Source organism: Panthera uncia, chromosome A2 (genome assembly GCF_023721935.1).
Source record: "Panthera uncia isolate 11264 chromosome A2, Puncia_PCG_1.0, whole genome shotgun sequence".
NCBI classification, from domain to species: domain Eukaryota; kingdom Metazoa; phylum Chordata; class Mammalia; order Carnivora; family Felidae; genus Panthera; species Panthera uncia.
In genome coordinates, this window is record NC_064816.1 from 118,176,845 (window position 1) to 118,196,668 (window position 19,824).

At 38.1% G+C, this 19,824-nt stretch overlaps 1 protein-coding gene across 3 annotated transcripts in view; it reads right to left on the reverse strand.

Moving 5' to 3' along the window:
- Positions 1 to 19,824, reverse strand: part of PDE1C (phosphodiesterase 1C) — a 293,394-nt gene that overhangs the window by 98,511 nt on the left and 175,059 nt on the right. For all 3 annotated transcript variants that reach the window (XM_049641659.1, XM_049641657.1, XM_049641658.1), the window contains exons 3-6: positions 9,603 to 9,716; positions 7,553 to 7,735; positions 6,498 to 6,564; positions 827 to 943 (exon numbers count right to left, since the gene is read on the reverse strand). In XM_049641659.1, the coding sequence (XP_049497616.1) occupies positions 827 to 943; positions 6,498 to 6,564; positions 7,553 to 7,735; positions 9,603 to 9,716 (481 nt within the window). The remainder of the gene's footprint in view (positions 1 to 826; positions 944 to 6,497; positions 6,565 to 7,552; positions 7,736 to 9,602; positions 9,717 to 19,824) is intronic.

The window sequence follows — 19,824 nt, forward strand, 5'->3', positions numbered from 1 at the left end:
TGAGGAACCTGGCCCCACCTCTAGAGTCTGTGGTATTAGAAAGCAGAGGGGTTTGAACACTGAAAACAATTCATGCTCTTTATTTAAAGTTGAAGAATTAATTTGAAGCATGAATGGCTGGGAAATACCGATGATCTGTCACAGATGATAAGTGAGAGCATTTGTCTGAATCTGAGCCAAGTGGTGGGGAAAGAAGTTTGCAGAGACAGCAGATGCACACTCTGTCTCCATTACTGTCTCCATGCCAGGAGTGCTTGACAATACATGAAATCAGGCTGAAATGAGACCCGCAGGCCGAGTTGTAGGGGAGTTCTGCTAGTCCACACTTCCGGTTGTACTTCTAGGAAGACTATGATCAAACTGTGTGGCTCCAGCCTCTTGCCTGCCATGAGCCCCACTGGACAAGGGCTTAAGGAAAAGTTCCCACTGCAGAATTCAGGGAAGCGGCTGTCTGGATGATGCTTCCCAAGTCACCCACAGCAGTTTTCAGTCCATATTAAAAGGATTCTCTTGTCTTAGCCCAAAAGTCATGCAAGGGTGGACAATGCATGCATATTTTAAAAGTAGGCAGTGGGGCTCCCGAGTGGCCCCTCAGTTGGTTGGGCGTCCGACTTCAGCTCAGGTCATGATCTCACAGCCTGTGAGTTCGAGCCCCACGTCAGGCTCTGTGTTGACACCTCAGAGCCTGGAGCCTACTTCAGAGTCTGTGTCTCCCTCTCTCTCTGCCCTTCCCCTGCTCAAGCTCTGTCTCTCTCTCTCTCAAGAATAAATAAACATTTAAAAAAATTAAAATAAATTAAATAAATAAATAAAAGTAGGCACTGACCTTGAAACGGCTGATCAGATCATAGCGTGTGAGTAATTCATAGAAAATGAATTTCAGTGCATGATCCCCACTGGCCTCATTGAGGGAAAAGACATCAAAGGACCACTTGTCCACATCCTGCATGGCAGGGCAGGGAGAAAGAATGCCTTAGTCCATAGCCACTTGCACAGCTACCAGTCTCCCCACTTGGGAGTTACCCCATAACCCTCACCCAGGATTTTCACAGCCCAAAACTCTAACACCCTTTCCGCCCTCAAACTTTTTCCAATTTGGCACACATAAGTAGCATGTACTGATAAAATAATTTTAAGTAGTCTTACTATTTGTAACAACAGCTCTAATTTATGGAGTGCCTACCACATGCTAGGCATTGTGATGTGTGATAAATACATGATTTGTCCTGAAAACAACCCTAAGTGGTAGGCAGTATTGGTCACATCTTACAGATGAGAAAACTGAGAAGTGCATTTCCCTCAGACGCACCACAAATGAAGTGTTATAGACACAAGTGGGGGCGAGGACACAAACACAGTCAACAGATGCTTCAGCTCAAACTCTTTCCATTAAGCCTGTCCACTGCACCGCTGAACTTCCCATTTTTATTCACTTCACAACAACCTAGGGTGCTTCCCTCCTCCAAACTTCTCCCCAGTCCCTTACTATTACCTATGGACTTCCTTAGTCCACAGTTGAAAACATTAACCCACTTAAAATCTTCAGAAAAATGCCTGATACAGAATACAAGTAATATGTCACTTCAGTTCAAACCGCTGAGCTAAAACCGTGGAGAAAGATTTCATTTCACAAAACAGAAAAATGCTACCACTTTTGGAGTCACTGATCTGAGAACCTAGCCCTCAAATCTGTAAGTCACTTTACTAAAAAAAGTAAAACTAAGACCTAAGCTGAAGGCGCTCCTCGCACACCATTCTTGAAGTTCAAAGGCTTATGTGTCTATAAAGATATAGACTCCAAGATATATGTAAACTTGTCTGATGTGTCTTTGACTTATAGTCAGCCACTTGTGGATGTAGTAAACAAAAGTGTGTTTAAGCAATAGTTAAAGCAACAGTTATTTGGTTTCTTGTGTCAAGAGTTTCACTTTCAGGGGTGCCTGGGTGGCTCAGTTAGTTAAGCTTCCAACCTTGGCTCAGGTCATGATCTCGTGGTGGTACAGATCTCTGGTGGTACAGAGCCTGCTTGGGATTCTCTCTCCTTCCCTTTTTCTCTCTGCCCCTTCCCCACTTATGCATTCTCTCTCTCTCTCTCTCTCTCTCTCTCTCTCTCATAAATAAATAAATAAACTTAAAAGGGGGGAGGTTAACTTTCAGTAAAGACAGTGTCCTGCCATAAGCATGCCAATAAGGACCCATGTGAGACCATGCTGAGTCAAGGTAAAGTGTCAGATGCTTCCCTGGAAGAGACTCTGGTGGTCTGGAACTGTTAGCCTAAGTGGCTCTCACCTCAGCCCTCAGTGCATTCCAACATCAGCCAGCTATTCCAATCCTGTCCCGTCTCAAACATCCCAACCACCAAAGATCATCCTAAGGCCACTAGAGTCTCTCTCTTGGATGCCAGGGCACAGGAAAACTAAATCATATATAGGGAAAACAAAACTTTTCCAAAAGGGTTTCAGTGGATTGTTTCAACTGACACTTACTGGTAACCTCACCTCAGCCTTCTATAATTTCTCCTCCATTATAACAACTAAAGAAATAGCTCTAAGTATTGAGCATATTTTCTGTGCCAGGCTCAGTGAGAGAAGTGTTAATGTACATTTGCTAGCCCTCACAACTCTAGAAATAGGTGTTACTTTCCCCACTTTTGCAGATGGCAACCTCTGAAAGACGAGAGGAATTGGCTAATGCCATTTGGTAGCAGATCCAGGTAACAGTCCCAATGATATCACTGCCAACAGATGGCATTGTAAACTCAGTGAATATATGCTGTGACTGAGGTCTCATGCCCCAAATGCCCAACAGGGCCCAGGCCATAGACAGTGGGGCCATTTAAGATAACCCAAGACCTAAAGCTTCACCTTAGCTACCATAATTGCCATTGTCATGCCATCCATCGTCTGACCATTAGTCCTAAGGAAAAGTCCACAGACAACTCAGTAGGTGGGAAAACATTTTGTGATTTTTTAATCCTATTCTCCCAAATGAATAGAAAAGAGGAAGGCTGTCACTGAAAATTGAGAAATCATCACAGTAAGAAGTCATTATTTATTCTGAATATTAGGAGTTAGAGAAACAGGAGGAAGAGTGTGAATAGTGAGATGGATGTTCTCTCCTGCCACTCATTTTTATTTATTTTTTTAAATAAAGAATACGTTTATTATTTTTTTAATATGAAATTTATTGTCAAATTGGTTTCCATACAACACCCAGTGCGCCTCCCAACAGGTGACCTCCTCAACACCCATCACCCACTTTCCCCTCCCTCACACTCCTCATCAACCCTCAGTTTATTCTCAGTTTTTAAGAGTCTCTTATGGCTTGCCTCCCTCCCCCTCCTTTTTTTCCCCCTTCCCCTCCCCCATGGTCTTCTGTTAAGTTTCTCAGGATCCACATAAGAGTGAAAACATATGGTATCTGTCTTTGTATGACTTATTTCACTTAGCATAACACTCTCCAGTTCCATCCACATTGCTACAAAAGGCCATATTTCATTCTTTCTCATTGCCAAGTAGTATTCCATTGTATATATAAACCACAACTTCTTTATCCATTTGTCAGTTGATGGAGATTTAGGCTCTTTCCATAATTTGGCTATTGTTGAAAGTACTGCTATAAACATTGGGGTACAAGTGCCCCTATGTATCAGCACTCCTGTATCCCTTGGGTAAATTCCTAGCAGTGCTATTGCTGGGTCACAGGGTAGATCTATTTTTAATTTTTTGAGGAACCTCCACACTGTTTTCCAGAGTCTGCCACTCATTTTTAAAAGGGCCGTAGTTGTGATTCTCCAAATTTAATGTTCTTCAGAACCACCCAAGGTGCTCAGGAAAAAAATGCTGATTCTTGGGTGAGGGATTTGTAGAATCCTGCCGCGGGACGTGGAGTCTCCATTTTTAACAAGCACCTACTTTAACTGTCGTAAGCCATTCTTCCTGTCTTACCAAACTTGGCCCAAGGCCCATTCCCGAAGAAAAATTTCATGAACTTCCTATCAGTCTAACATAGCCTGAAACTCCTCATTTCCTCCCACTTTAAACCTGGAGTCTGCCCAGGGTGTCTCTTTCTAAGTTACACAACAGCTGCCTTCTAAACAATAACAACACTTCTATAATTTCAATAACCCCACCTCAAAAGATTAGAGAGAAAACTCCCCAAATGAGAAGCTAGCATATATTGGATAGAAAAAATTAAAAGAACAAAAATTTCAAATTTAGAGATTGGTGGTGGTTAATTATTCTCTTATTTAAGTGTGATTTTATGCCATGTTCTTACATTAATCACAAAGGTTAACATGACAGTGGCATGATGGTTATTTTACTGAATTGTATTTTATAAGTCTTTCAGGAAATTTTCTATAATAGAAGGAAACAATAGTGGTTCCATATAAACTGCTGGCAATGAAGTAGAAATAACCTTTCCTAACAGGCACCACCTAAAACAAAAAAAAAAAAAAAAAAGGAAAGAAAAAAAAAAAAGAATATCTGTGTGATCTTGCCAACTCACCTTCAATCCACTGCAGATAAAACCAAAGTCTTGTGGGGGTGGGGGGTGGGGTAGAAATATTACATTGTAAAAAGATCTTGAACTTCCCCAGTAAACAGCAGACAGGATCAAGACAAAGGGAAGCTTTAGCCTTATACACATTATCAGCAATACTTGTGGAGAAGGGTAGTAATTTGGAGAGTTAGTACTTATTCTTGGGCTGTATCATCTAGGTTCCTTTCCCCTCAGAAAGACAACATGTGCTCATCTGAGAATTACTTTTCCCTAAGCTAAAAAATAACAATTCATGGATATCCCAGGTTGCTCCACATTTTCTTCAGTTATTTTGCATAGAAAAGATGCTCCAATTTAGAAGAAATATTTTCATAAATTTCTTAGCACAGGTATAACCACCTGTGTTGATGTTCACAATAAAAGAAGAAATTATAAGATAAAGGCTTCTTTTAATGTCCCTAAGCTTTCATTGAATGTTTCAGGTTCAGTTAAGAAAATCAATGCAGCTTCATAATGGGTGTTATGAAACATCAGATCTCGTGAAGCGATTTCACTGATTAAATGAGAAATGTCGCTACGAATTTCACCAATGTATTGGGCACTGGTGGGGGGATTGAAAAGGAGTGACAGGAAACGTGTCTTCTTGCTGTAACCTTCTTGAGTATCTTTCCTGTTCTTAGGATGAGCTAAGAGACAGAAAATGGAGAACTGAGAATCTGAATATAGGGTCTCACAAATTCAATTAGTGAATGTTCTTGCAGCAAGAGAAAGAGACTATGAAATATATAATCAAAATGGCCCCAAAAGGCTCACTCTTGACATTGAATTAAGCACTCCCATCCCTGATTCCATAAATAGGTAATTTAAGTTATCTTCCAAAAATATCATCAGGTAATACATGTTTCAGGTTTCAGAGAAAGACAACAATACATTTAACAATAGTAATGATGCTAGGATGTCCCTGAGCAAATGGATGATTCCATGTACAGACATCATGCAATCTCAAGGAGCCAAGTGATCTGGCCCTTAGCACAGCCCCACCCTCAAATCCAGAAGCCAGATCCGCTTTAGTACAGCCAGGATAACCTCAAACCAGTGGACCTGAACGGATGCATATCTAGAGGAATACATCCGCTTTGAGGCTTTTAGAGATATTCTATACAATTCCAAGAGCTTGCCTGACAAAATAATTCTCCAGGACTTAGCACACTTAGACTCAAATGTCTATGTAACTTCTCATGGAACTTTTGGGCTCAGTGGGAGTCTTGGGTAAACAGTAGGATACATGGGTTCTGGGGCATACATTCATGCAGTAAAACGTTACTGAGAGCTTACAATGTGATTGGAACTCTGGTATCAAACTTTAGCTCTGGCTGTAATTAACTGTATCTTTTTAAAAATCTCACTAAGTCTCAGTTTTTTCATCTACAAAATGGGCTTAGAGTAGATAATCAGACAATGATACCACTTTGATCAGCAAAGATCCTTCTGATGGTGATGTAGAAAAATATGAAACCCACACTGTGTGATTTAAAAAATTATCAGGGCGCCTGGGTGGCTCAGTTGGTTAAATATCTGACTCTTGATTTCAGTTCAGGTCATGATTTCACGGTCATGATCTCGCCACCATGAGATTGAGCCCCGTGTCAGGCTCTTGCTGAGCATGGAGCCTACTTGGGATTCTCTCTCTCTTCTCTCCCCTTCTCTCTCTGGCCCTACCCTACTCATTCTCTCTCTCCCCCTGTCTCTCTCTCTCTCTCAAAATAAATAAATAAGCATTTATAAATAAACAAACAAACAACAGAAAGAAAGAAAAAAATTAGCAAGACAAAGGCAAAAAGATTGTGATACTGTAAGAACAGATAAGTGAAAAATAAGAAGTCAAGAATGACTGGGAAACCTGCACATGAAAGCCTCTCATTTTCTAACAACAAATGTAACTATACTTTTTATAGGATACCGTGTACACTGTAAGATCTTTTCATTGGTATTACCTTTAATGCTTCAATAACAGCTGGTGGGTAGCTCAGTCCAACCATGTTTGATGTCCGTCTGTACATTCTGGCAAAGTCAGAGGGGAGAAATGCAATGTCATATCTTACAAACAGGAATTAGCAGGACACACACTTATACTAAGTGCTGACAAATAATGAGAAGTCATGTCGTTGGGTGAACCAAGAAACGTAATGGTGTTTTACAACCTTTTTCATAGTCATTCAAGTCGCCTAAGAAAGAGTTAAATTCAAGAGAAATTAAAGCAATCCCAAATATGTGAACCATTGGAAAGAAACAAAAAAAAATTAATCTCTGTGCCCCAAATTGGAAAGTCAATTATTAAAATGGGTCACTTCTTCTGCCAGAAGTGAATTATAGTACAGCATAGACAGTATGCAAAGTAGCACTTTAACCTGAATGAGGAACTCCTATGGGCAACCCATTTGGAAGAGCTTGTTCTTTAGAACTGTCAGAAACAAAAAGAAAAATGTCCCAGGTGAACTCTGAACTGAATGTGGCATTTCTAAAACCTGTAACTGTGTAATGAGGGTCATAGGAAGAATAAATTGATTTGTGCAGTAAGGATTATAGGAAGAAGAAATCAATTACTGCAATCTATTTCTGGGGAAGGGGGCAATTTAACTTAAAGAGCAAAATGGCCAACAAAATTGGAAAGTGTCATGGGGAACTCAAAGCCTTTCAACAAACTGGTCCCTGTGGGTCAACAACCTCAAGGCATCTTTGCCCTGTTCCAAATGCAGGCACTATCCACATATGTCAAAGGATGATGGATTAGATGATGGCCTTTTTTAAAACTCAAACCAGATCTTTTCTAGTTAACAGAAAGCATTCTGAGCAAAGGCAAACGCTTATCCTAATGATGCTACAGAGATTAAATAGATATGTTTTGGCAATCCCTCATTCAAGACTATCTGTTTCCACCAGAATTTTCTGGTTTATAAAGACACCAAAATTAAATCAAAGAAAAGCTTTCAGTTGTTGGAAACTGGTGTTCCTTTTGCTGCTTTGGTCATTGAATGACAGCTATCTTTACCTCTCCACAAATATCCCGGCCTGCACTGCATGGACAATGCTCTTGAACCGTGGTTTCTCCTCGCTCCTTCTGAGCATCATCCCCATCTGCCTCGTGAAGGTGGAGGCCAGCCAGTCTCGGACCTCAGAAGGCACTGCATCTGACTGAATGTCACTGAGTTCATCCTCTGTATCCAGGAGTCGCCTGAACGGAGGAAATACAACCAGGACACTGAGATTAAATCTGAAGTTAGAGCTCTCTGTTCAAAACAGCTGCTCCTTCTTTCTACCCCACCTGCATACATAGGTACAACGAAACCAGATAAAAATGGCCACAAAAAATACAGCATGTTTTTAGTAAGGCTTGTAAAACCTCACCATTTATGTTTCAGGATGGTTCTGTCTACCAGACTGGACAAAGAAACACAGAACTCAGAGGAAGTCAAATATACTCCATCTCAGGCTGTAGGTCTCAGACCCACTGCACTAAGGAGCACCCGGTATCTGTATTCCTAGGTTTGTGGAATTTGAATGGGATATAAATCCTCCACTTAAACATGCAATCACAGGGAGGTTTATTTTAGAGATGGACCATGTGGCATTATTTTGGGTTTAAAAAAAGAATATTTAAAGACTTTGCTATAGACAATAATACTGTATCACAAACTCCAAAGTTGCTAAGAGACTAGATCTTAATTGTTCCCACCACAAAAAAATAATGATGATTATGTGACCTGATAGAGGTGTTAGCTAACACTATGGTGGTAATATTATAATATATAACATATAATAAATCAACCCACTGTACAACTGAAAGTTACCCAATGTTATACATCAATTATAAATAAATTTTTAATAAAAATAAGTTTAAAATAAAATAAGTATTTTTTTAAAAATTTAATTTAAAAGAGAAAAAGAACTACTTTGTAAAATATTATCCAAATCACATCAACCCAGTCCTCTGAAATAATAAACATCTGAAATGATGTCAACTGATATGCTTTCTAGTTTGATAGCACATTATAGAAATTTAAATTCTAAATTCAAGAAAAATTTCCAAAATAATTCAGTTCTTTATTTGAGCTCAGTTACGTAAGTCAGATGTGCTTACCTGACTTTTCAAACTTGTTCATAGGTCAGACCACCAGAAGAGAACATAAATAGTAATGAGTTATAATAAAATTATATTTTATATTTATATTAAGCCCTGCTAAAAATAAGCAGTATAAACAGGTGTTCATAAAAAGGGTTTTTTAAAAAAGGTTCTTTTTCCCCCCCTTTAGACACATCAATTGGGGGGCAGGGGAGAAAATGAAACATTTGGGGAAAAACTAAAATATCAAATTTCCTTAAATTAGGAACTAAGGATGTCACCAAACACTAAGCCACATACATAATTCTTAGATCAGGGGGAAATCCTTTCAGATTGGAATCTGACACAGCAAAGTAAGACTGACAGAGGAGCCTGTCTGAATTAGGAAAAAGAAGATAACATTTTCATATTTACCATGTCAACGTTTTTCAAAAGAAAAGCCGTTTTGCTATTTTCAAATGCATTTGGTGACTGGAAGTGCTTTCATACTTTTGGGTAATTCAAGTGGGATGAGTCTATTAAGAAAATCAGTAACATGTAAGATTGAAGGAGGAATTCTCGGTGCTTAAGGGGATAAATGCTTCACTACCACTTCAGGAGTTTCTGCTTAGAGACAGATGTGAATTAAAACACGAACATAATTTTTAGGCTGAGGCTGACAATGTGCAATAATTACAGTGGAACTCTACACTTGATAAGAAATCTTACCATATTTTTAAAAATCATTTCTTCTCCTCTTACATTATCTCACTTCATTGTCATAAAGGCCATGTGAGAGAAGTTCAAGTAGCTTCTTTTCTAGATGAGGAGGTACAGAGGATGTGTGAGGGTGAAAATCTACCTGATTCCTTTGTGGAAACTAAAGTGCCATGACCAGTCATTTGACTGCTACCCCATACAGGCCATGGGGGACATTTCAGAAAACCACATGACAGAAAACTTCCCATCAGTGCACTAACTTCTGTCATTTCTAGCTTACCTGGTTTCATCAATGTACACGGATTCAAGTACTGTGGCTGCATATTCCAAATTCTTCTTAAGATCTACCACTGAAGCCTCTCCTCTTTCTAATTGTTTGACCAAAGACCGTAGCCTAGGGGGAAAAAAAGACATGACTAAACTAGAATAGAGGAAACAAAGAACAATCTTACAATTATAGTGACACATTTTACAGCCGTTGAATATTTTTATTTATCCCAATATACCTGAAAGGAAAACACAAATCTAGTGATGGAGTTGACCAGTATTTCCCAAAAGAGCAAGTTATAAAACAAACACATACGTTTTTGCCAATGTGAAGCAAAAACAAAAAATGTTCTCATCCACCAGGCACTGACCACCCCCGAGACTTCTAGCTATCTTTTATCTAAGAGTTCCCTAAATTACCAATGCTGCTTCTCTGATTTCAATTTTTTTGGTTCTAATTGGACATATTAAAGCATGAGCAGCACCAATATTCACCAAATGCCACTGGAGATTCCACTGTGTTGAAGACTATGTTATGTTTGTTCAGCAGTGACCAGCTTCATGAGCCTGCATGGGTAACCTCATGGCCAACAGGTGTTCCAGGATAGGTAAGGAGAGTCAGACCACCAAAATACCCATAGAGGGCTACATAAGGAATACATGAAGAGAAACTATTTTCCTGGACAGGAGGAATTCCTTGCAGATTAATACCCCAGCTCTAAGCGGGGGGTGGGGGGGGTGGAGGGGTGGGGGGTGAAGAGGCTGGATGATAAACCAAGGTGATGAAGACAAGACCTTCCCCACTGCTGGTCAAGTATTCCAGACAATGTAAAAGAAATGATAAAATATGCTCTCTTATTTATATCAACATTATCCCCACAGAGAAGGAGTTAGCATATATGAGAGCAATAAAATGACAGCAGAAGATCAAAGTCCAGTAACTGAGAACTCTGTAAATACCAGAGATATGGAGGTTGAACAAACTCCTTGGGCTGTTTGACACTAGGTAAAGCAAAGAGCAGAAACTTTGAGGACAACCTTGGGTCTGAGCCCCATATCCCAACATATTAGCTATGCTATACCAGGCCAGTTATTTAACTTCTCTGAGTGTCAGCTTAAAAAAAAAAAAAAAAAAAGGGAGATTCAACCACCAAATGTTCTAAGTTGATATAAAGATTGAATCAAATTGATATTAATATGTTCACATCAATCATGTGGATTTTTTCTAGCTTTAATATAACTAACACATCACATTGTATAAATTTAAGGTGTGCAACACAGTGATTTGACACATGCATATACTGCAAAAATGATTACCAGAATAGGATTAGTTAACACATTCATCATCTCAAATATTTACAACCTGTTTGTGTGTGTGTGTGTGTGTGTGTGTGTGTGCGCGCGCGCAGCAAAGACATTTAAGATTTACTCTGTTGGCAACTTTCAAGTATACAATACTTGAAACTAATACTTGCTAACTATATTCACGGTGCTATAATCACCAAAACACATTAGATCCCCAAAACTTATTCATCTTATAACTAAAAGTCTCTATTCTTTGACCAACATCTCATTTCCTCTTTGTTTTTCTGAAGGCAATTGTTACTATTATTGCTGCTGTTATTCAGTGACCTTGATCATCAGAGGCAGCCAGACAGGAAACATTCTAGCAATATACCTAAGAGTATTATGAAGTCTCCATTTCCCAAGGCTATGCCCACGTTCCTGACTTCAAAATATCCTCAGATTTGCCATCATAAGACATAATAGGTCACTTCTTGGCCAGGTGTAGACTACTCCCCTCCAGATCTACATGAAAATGATCACCTGTAAATACTGAGGAAAAGTTCTGGATTAACCTTAAACAGTAGTTCAGCCACACAAAAGAAAATTCCCAGGAATTTCAGTGATGTAAAATACAGAAGAAATTAGATTGAGGATGGTCACTACTGGACTTGTGAATCTCCAGCACATAATGGGAAAATAGGCAAAGGAAACCAGCAGAGGCCTCTGTGGGCTTAGAGGTAAGGATCAACCCTATGGCTCCCATTAGCAGCACTAGGAAGTGTTCTGGATTTCAGGGGCAGCAGGACAGGGAGTTGGCATGGAGGGCTTACCAGTCACTCACACACAGTGGACAGCCAGCCTGCCAAAGAATGGGGAGATTGTTGTAGCTGTGAGCCCTGAGAGCTATTCCAAATAAGGAATGGAAGTTCTTTAGCAAAACACATTCCTGGCTAAGTCTGCCTCTAATTTTGACTCTCACCTCCAGGGGCCCAACTACCCCCAAGATGTCTGGAATCTCAACCAACAAAGTCAAATGAGGGTAAATTTAAAAAAAATTTTTTTTAATTTTCTCCCTTCATTTGGGGTTTAAAGATTCCACCAGGAATTGACATGAATCTCTAATAGGACCCACATCAAATCTCAAAACCTAAGAGGAATGAACCAAAAGTAAAAAAAAAAAAAAAAAAAAAAAAAAATGGCTAGACAAAACGTAAGACTAATAAGTAGACTAAGAGTATAATAAGTATAATACTAATAATAAGACTAAGTAAGGACCAGATGATTCTGTCTACCTGCAATAGGGCTTCCATAAGAAATAAACAAACAGAAGCAGCTTTAGTCAAATAAGTTTTCCTAGACTGAAGAAAGCCTTTTGTAAGAGGATGAAAAGGGATCAGATAAAACCAGGAAAAAATAAATAAAAACATCCAACATTTGCTGTTGTAATTTTTCATTTCAAGGAATAGAGAAAAGAACTTGAAAACGTTTGAGAAAATAAAATATATGACTTACAAAGTAAATAGAAATGTAGCTGGCCATAGAATTCTACCATGCCAAATACCAGAGAGCAATTTAAAAGTAATACCATTTTTTAAAGAATAATGTGGTATAATTCAAGAGATCTATGTCTATATCTATACAGTAGAATTGCCTACAAATATATTCTCAGGTGTGGATAAGTTCAAAAATCCATCATTAATATGATTTTCCAAAACAAAACAAAACAAAACAAAAAAACAATAAACTTGAAGGCATACTCTAGGACAGTGATCTTTCAAGGGTGGGAGTACATTCATGGTTCTCCCATTAAATGGATTGTGAATTCATGACCTAGATTTAACTAAGCCAGTCTTTACAAAATACACAAGTAATTTCAAAGATTTTAACAAATGGCAGATGAAACACAATCCTAATTATATAAGGCCAAGGAAATATAAAAATGACTGACAGGTCTTCTCCCAAGACAAGCTCCTGTTCCTAGTAGAAGGGCTTCCTATGTCACTTTTATGAACCAAAAAGCAATTATAATCGCCAAAAACAACTGAAATTATTAAGAACATTATATGGAATACTGCTTTAAATCCACTATTCTTAAAGATCCCTACTCCCAGGAAAGCACAATATCGGGGCAATACAAGTCTAGAAGAGTTGGGTATCATCTTGTGATCTCGCACCAGGACCACAGGCCAGAACAGGAGTGGGGCTCCCAGGGAAAGCATCACCTGGAATCCCACTCCACAGTTCAGATTAGAGTGCTGAAAATCATCTCCCCTGGAAAGTCCCAGGCTTGGTACCACAAGTAGCCGAAAATCAACAGTGTGGGGCTCCATCCTGATGTAGTCACCAGTCGTGCCAGTCAGACATTGGGCACAGCCACATTTATGTATCTGCTGTGAAGGTCTGACACGACAGAAAGTTGTAAACAGAAGCAAACCCATAACTGAGTGACTTCAACAAACCCAGAGAAGAAATAATACAGAATAAAGTACCGTTAGGGTGCGTAAGAAGTACTAAAAATTCTTATCTGTTCCCATTTCCCTGGCTTACAAGATGAGCAAAAGATTCTACCTACACCCTGGTGGACACAAAGGAAACCTAGGATACACTCAGTGTGTTTATGGAGAGCACCTAGTTGACAGTCACCTCTCTTTGTTCAAGAACAACTAAACAGAAATATATATATATATATACACACACACACACACACACACTATTATATATTATATATCATATATATACTTATGTATATACTTATATAATATATAATATTATATATATAATATATATAAAACCTATCAATGAAAAGATTCAGCATTAAAGAAAGAGAATACAGCACTCAAAATGAAGAGCAAGGACTCACTTTCAAAAATAAAATTCACTAATGGCAACAGAAGTAAGTTTTAGGGAACATCTGCTTTGTGTTCAATAAAATTCAAGAAAACATGGATCTGTGAAACAAAGGTGAGAGCGGAAATCATAATGTAATAAAAAGCAAACATATTGAGACAGGAAAAGAAATTTAAAAGAAACAAAACACGACAATAGAAAGACTATATAAACTTTTTTTTTTTTAGAAAAAAAGAAGTAAATGGTGACCTACTTTTTAGACGCCCAGCTCCTATTTGGACTGGCACCCATCAAACACAAGCCATAGCTGTCTCTGTCCACATAGCTGCCAGCTTTATGCTTTATGCAGCCACCACACAAACCCTAGAAAATTCCAATGTCCTTATTTTCAAATATTGTTGAGCTCTAAGACAGCATTCAGGTGGGTGTTTCTCCACTGGCCCCCTCTACACCCTCTCCTCCTTATCCTTCTTGGAATCTGATGCCCTGTCCTTCCCTACCTACCACATGAAACTGTAGCTTCGTGAATGGAAGAGTTTCAAATTAGCTCTTTCACCACTGCCACCAAATCCCTAGATTTGAATCCATCTTAAGAAGAGTTGTCTAAAAATAGCCAAGATCTCTCATACCCACTTATAAAGTATTTTTGTTAACTTTGGAGAAGACTAGCTAAAGGAGGAAGGCTCGGATGCCCTCCTTTGTTTTCCTAGTGAAATTTGTCTGGGTATTCTTCCATGTGGATTCATTTCACCTAAAAGCCAAGGTCCCAAAGGACCAATCCCAGGTAAGCTCTACTCTATATAACTAGCTATTTAATACTATTCATAAGAAATTTTGGTCCAGGCACCTAAAGGAAGGGAGAGAGGGAGAAAGCTGAGGGAGGGAAAAGGGAAATATACAACAATACCAATAATAAAGTTTCTCTTCTGCGTGAATGTTCATAGTTTCCAGCACTACATTTATTTCTGTCACCATGGCTGCCAGATAATGGTTCCAATATAGAAGTGCAACACCATTTTAGGACTAGCTTATGCTTTCAAACTTTGGCAATATGCCTTTCTGTTATGAAGGGTATAATTTTATTGTGGATGAACCACGGCATCTTTACCCGAGTCCTCCACTTCTCTACAGAAGCTGCTTTCCACAGGCTTCCCAGCTACAAGGCATATGATGAAATGCTGTGTTACTTAGCTTCCCGTGCCCTCAAGCCCAGAGCAAGTCCTGGATGCTGAGTTACCTTGAGACCATGCCATTATTTGAAATGCATATAAGCATCAGAAGAGAGGAACTAAGTGAGGAAAGGCCGAACACCATATTTTTGAATTTGAAAGGCTGTTGGAATGGATAATTTTCTAGAACCAATGGGGTTGATTTTATTAGGAAACAACTTTTTGACTCAACTTCATAACCCAGAAAATTGCCCTACAATGGACTAAGCACTACTCCCCACCCAGGTGACGTCCTAAAAACCCTCCTATACTATTCTTTGAAAGCACATATATTCGTTGAGCTTTAGACACTACTACAATGAAATCAGAAAAGCCTACCAAGCAAAAATAAACTGGAATAAAAAGCCAGGAAATACGGTTTCCTATTATCGGTCCTTTCTGCCCCAGGTTATTCCCTTTGAGAATGGATAAGCAGCAACAAAAATGCCACTGGGGCCAAGGATGGCTGTTATCTCAGACAGGCTTTGTTTAATTTGAAAGAATGTAAAAGGGAACTGGATCTTTTAAAACACTTCCCGTGCAGGTTCCAGGGAATCATGAGTCCTAAAAACTCTTTTGAATAAAACACTCAGTGTTTCAGTTCATCACATCCGTGTATTTGTAAGGCAAAAACATCTCTGTGTACTTTTCACACACCTGTTTCCTCCATGTCACTCCCATCCCCTGCCACTTACCTAAATGCCACAGAAAGTAAATTAGAACAATTCTTCCTAAAACAGCCCTAAAATGGGATACTCTAAGTGACCCTCAGATTTATGTTTTAATGTCATCTGCCAATGCCATCTGAGTATTTTTCTGGTGATTTGTTTTTATAATTAATTAGGGTGCCTGCACTTGTAACACTCATTCAGCATTTGCTGGGTGCTTTCTGTATGCAGGCACTGTGACAGGCTCTTACAATCCAAAGGAGAAAATGCAGAACTTTTCCTTAATTAGGGAAGATGGACAGCTAATAGGCACCTGCCATGAAGCATGGCAAGCATGATCCCTGAGGTGACAAAGGTGCTAAGAAAGCAAAAAGGAGGGGAATGTACAAATAACAAGGCACTCACTTGAGGAGGTGACATCAGAGCCACTGGAGGCCAGATAGGCATCAGCCAGGCAAGCGAGATAAAAAAAACAAAACAAAACAAAAAACTGGCAAACTTTAGACTAAGGGAGCAGCCAGAAGACTGTGATCCATTCAGGAAATTCCCATAGGTAGCTGGAACTTAGGGGTATATGAAGAGATAAAACTTTAGAAGGCAGAAAGAAGCCAGACCCTGGCGGGACTATTATGCCAAGCTAAAGAAATTTAATTTTCTCCTGGAGATAATGTGGATTCCCCTGGACAGTTTTTAAATGGGGTAGGGAGCGGCATGATAAGATTTTCATTTTTTTTTTTAATTTAAGTTTATTTATTATTGAGAGAGAGAGAGAGAGAGAGAGAGAGAGAGAGTGAGCAGGGGAGGTGCGGAAAGAGAGGGAGAGAGAGATTCCAAGCAGGCTCCACACTGTCAGTGTGAAGCTGGATGCAGGGCTCAAACTCATGAACCCGTGAGACCATGACCCTAGCCTAACCAAGAGTCAGACACTTAACCAACTGAGACACCCAGGCGTCCTAAAGAATAGCGTTTTAAAAGATCTAGCAGCAGAGCAAAGGAGTGCAGTTACTTAGTAAGTGGGGAAATTCTATACATTTTTGTTGTAATTAGCCTTGTCTAATAGCCTGAACAGTGCAGTAGGAATATAATGTCTCCTGTGAGAGCACAGTGATAAATAAGGTGTTGCATGAGTTTGGTGGTAGTATGGATTGTTGTTTTTAATAATTTCTGGGAAAGGACTTGTTTGGAGCACGTGGTATCCTGATACAGCGACCCCCAAAAGCACGAACACCAACAAAAATGATGACTGGCAAGAATAGCCTAGTTACGTAACTTTTACCTTTTGTTAATGCCCTAAATAAAAGAGAATTTTGCTTCTATGGCTCCCAACATGCTTAGGCAGAGGTTCAAATAGATTTAAATAGATTATTGGGCTCGAATTATTCTTTCACTTAAAAAAAAAAACTGGGTGCCTAGGTGCATTTCTGTATTTTTACATACCTCTCTATATACGTCATTGACTAGTAAAAACATAATGTTATACAAGACTTTAAATATCATTATTAACAAAATTGACCTAATTGAACATGTACTGAATAAACACTACAGTCAGTTGCAGAGTACGTTCTCTTCAAATGCACCTATAACATTTATCAAAATTGACTATATGACTAATTATCATAGCAAAAATATCAACAAATTTCAAATAATTGAAATCAGATAATGTTCTCCAATAACAGTGGAACTCAGGTTGAAGTCAATAACAAAAAAAAATGAATAGAAATACTCTAAATGTTTGAAAATTTAGGAATATACTTCTAAATAACCGTGGGTCAAAGATTAAATGAGAAAATCATTCTAATGTCAATAAAAATATGATACATCAAAAATTGTGGCATTCAGGTAAAGCAGTGCTGAGAGGGAAATATATAGTCTTTTATTTTTTAATTTTTTAATATTTATTCATTTTTGAGAGACAGGGAACATGCGTGGGGGAAGGGCAGAGAGAGAGGGACACATAGAATTTGAGGCAGGCTCCAGGCTCTGAGCTGTCAGCACAGAGCCTGATGTGGGGCTTGAACTAATGGACCGAGAGACCATGACCTAAGCCGAAGTCAGATGCCTAACCCACTGGGTCACCCAGGTGCCCCTGGAAATATATAGTCTTAACTAACTAGATCAGAAAGGGAGAACATCTGAAAATAAGTGATCTCATTATCTGTCTCAAGACATTAGAAAAAGTAAGTTAACCCATCTCAAGAAAATAGAAAAAGAACAAGTTAATCCAGAAGAAGTTAAAGATAGCAAAAAAATAAATAAACACAATAAACAAAACTTAATTAAGTAGAAAACAAACGTTTACTTAGGAAAAATAAAGCCAAAATAATAACAAAAAATAATCACCAAAACCAAAAGCTAGGTAAATCAATAAAGCTTAATAATTGAATTCAATAATTCAAATAATTGAAAAGTTTAATGAAATGGTTAAGCCAAACAAGACTGATCAAGACAAAGACAAAAAAAGACAAAAAAAAGGCACAAGTAACCAAATATCAAGAATAAAAGAGAGAATATTACTACAGATCCCAGAGACATTTTAAAAAATACTAAAAAAATACCATAAATAATTTTCTGCAGATACATTTAAAAATTGAGATAAAATTTTTAAATTTCAGACAACTTAATTTATCAAAAAATTTTATAAGAAAAAAGATAAAATATAAATACTTCTGTATCCACTGAAGAAACTGAATCCATAGTTTAATATTTTACCACAAAGAAAACGACAGTGCTAAATCATTTTATCAATGAATTCATCCAAAGAGAACATAACACAATCTTCCAGAGAAAAGGAAAAGAAGAAACATTTTCCAATTCATTTTGTGAAGCCAGCATACTCTTGCATCCAAAACTAAACAAGACAATTATAATAACAGAATTACAGATCAGTCTCTCATAAACATAGATGCAAAAATCCTAAACAGAATTTTAGCAAACTAAATCCAGAGATAAATAAAATGGAAAGCAAACACCAAGCAAACTTGCAAAATGCAAGGTTGCTTTAATATTTTAAAGCAATGAATAAATGGTATTATTTTAACAGAAATGAAAGAAAAAATCATACACTCTTCATAATAGGTTTAGAAAAAGCATTTGAAAAAACATCTATTCATGATAAATATCTTCACAAAGAAGGAGTCGAAATGAATTTCCTAAATCTGACACTGGGTCTTTAAAACAAAATACTACAGCAAACATCATCATACATAATACTGAAATATGGTGAGTTTTCCTGTTGAACTAGCTAATATGGGGACATGTATTACCACTACTTCCCTTCAAGCCTATATGGGAAGTTCTCACCAGCTCAAGAAAGAAAGGAGAAGAAATAAAAGGCATAAATACTGGAAAGGAAAAATAAAACTGTACTACAGATGAAATCCTACATAGACAGGATATCTAAAAGAATTTGCAAGTATTATAATTAAAAGGTGAATTTAGCAAGGTCACTGGATAAACAGCAATAAATAATTACAAAAGCATCAAAAAGGAAAGTATCCAGAAATAAACTTTATAAAAGACAAAAAAGAACTCTATAAAAAACTGTAAGATATTATTAAGAGAATTCTAAATGGCCTAAAGAATAATCCATGTACATAAATTTAAAACTCAGTATTTAAGAAATATGAATTCTGTCTAAATTCATCTATAGATTCCATGTAATCCCAAACAAATTGTCCACAGGTCATTTGGTAGAAATTGACAGGCTGGTGCTAAAATTTATTTGGAAATGCAACCAAATATACCAAATATTGTTTCTGAACAAAAAAGAACAAAGCTGAAGAAATTATACTCCTAAATACGAAGACTACTACAAAGCATTTAATTCTGGCCCTGTGTCCCTTAACCACGTCGCTATTTTAGCCTTCTCCTCTCAATATCCAGCTGGCATGTGTAAGGATGTGCACCTGTACTTTTATATTAATTTAAACACAACATAAGTAGGCAAGGGAATCTGCTACAAGCATAACTAAAACAGCTCAATATAAATTGCTTTTAAATGATCCTGGTCTACATGCGACTGTTCTATTCCATCAGCATGGGCCCATTCTTTGGATGCCCACTTGAGGGTATCACTACATACTCTCTAGGTTGCTGTGGATTCTCTGATGCCTCTTGTTTTCATGAAGCTACACCATGAACATACCTGAATATTCAGTCTTCTCTTACTTTCAGTTCTACAGAGTAAATCTCCTTTCAGGATGCATGTTTGTGGGTGAGAGAGTGA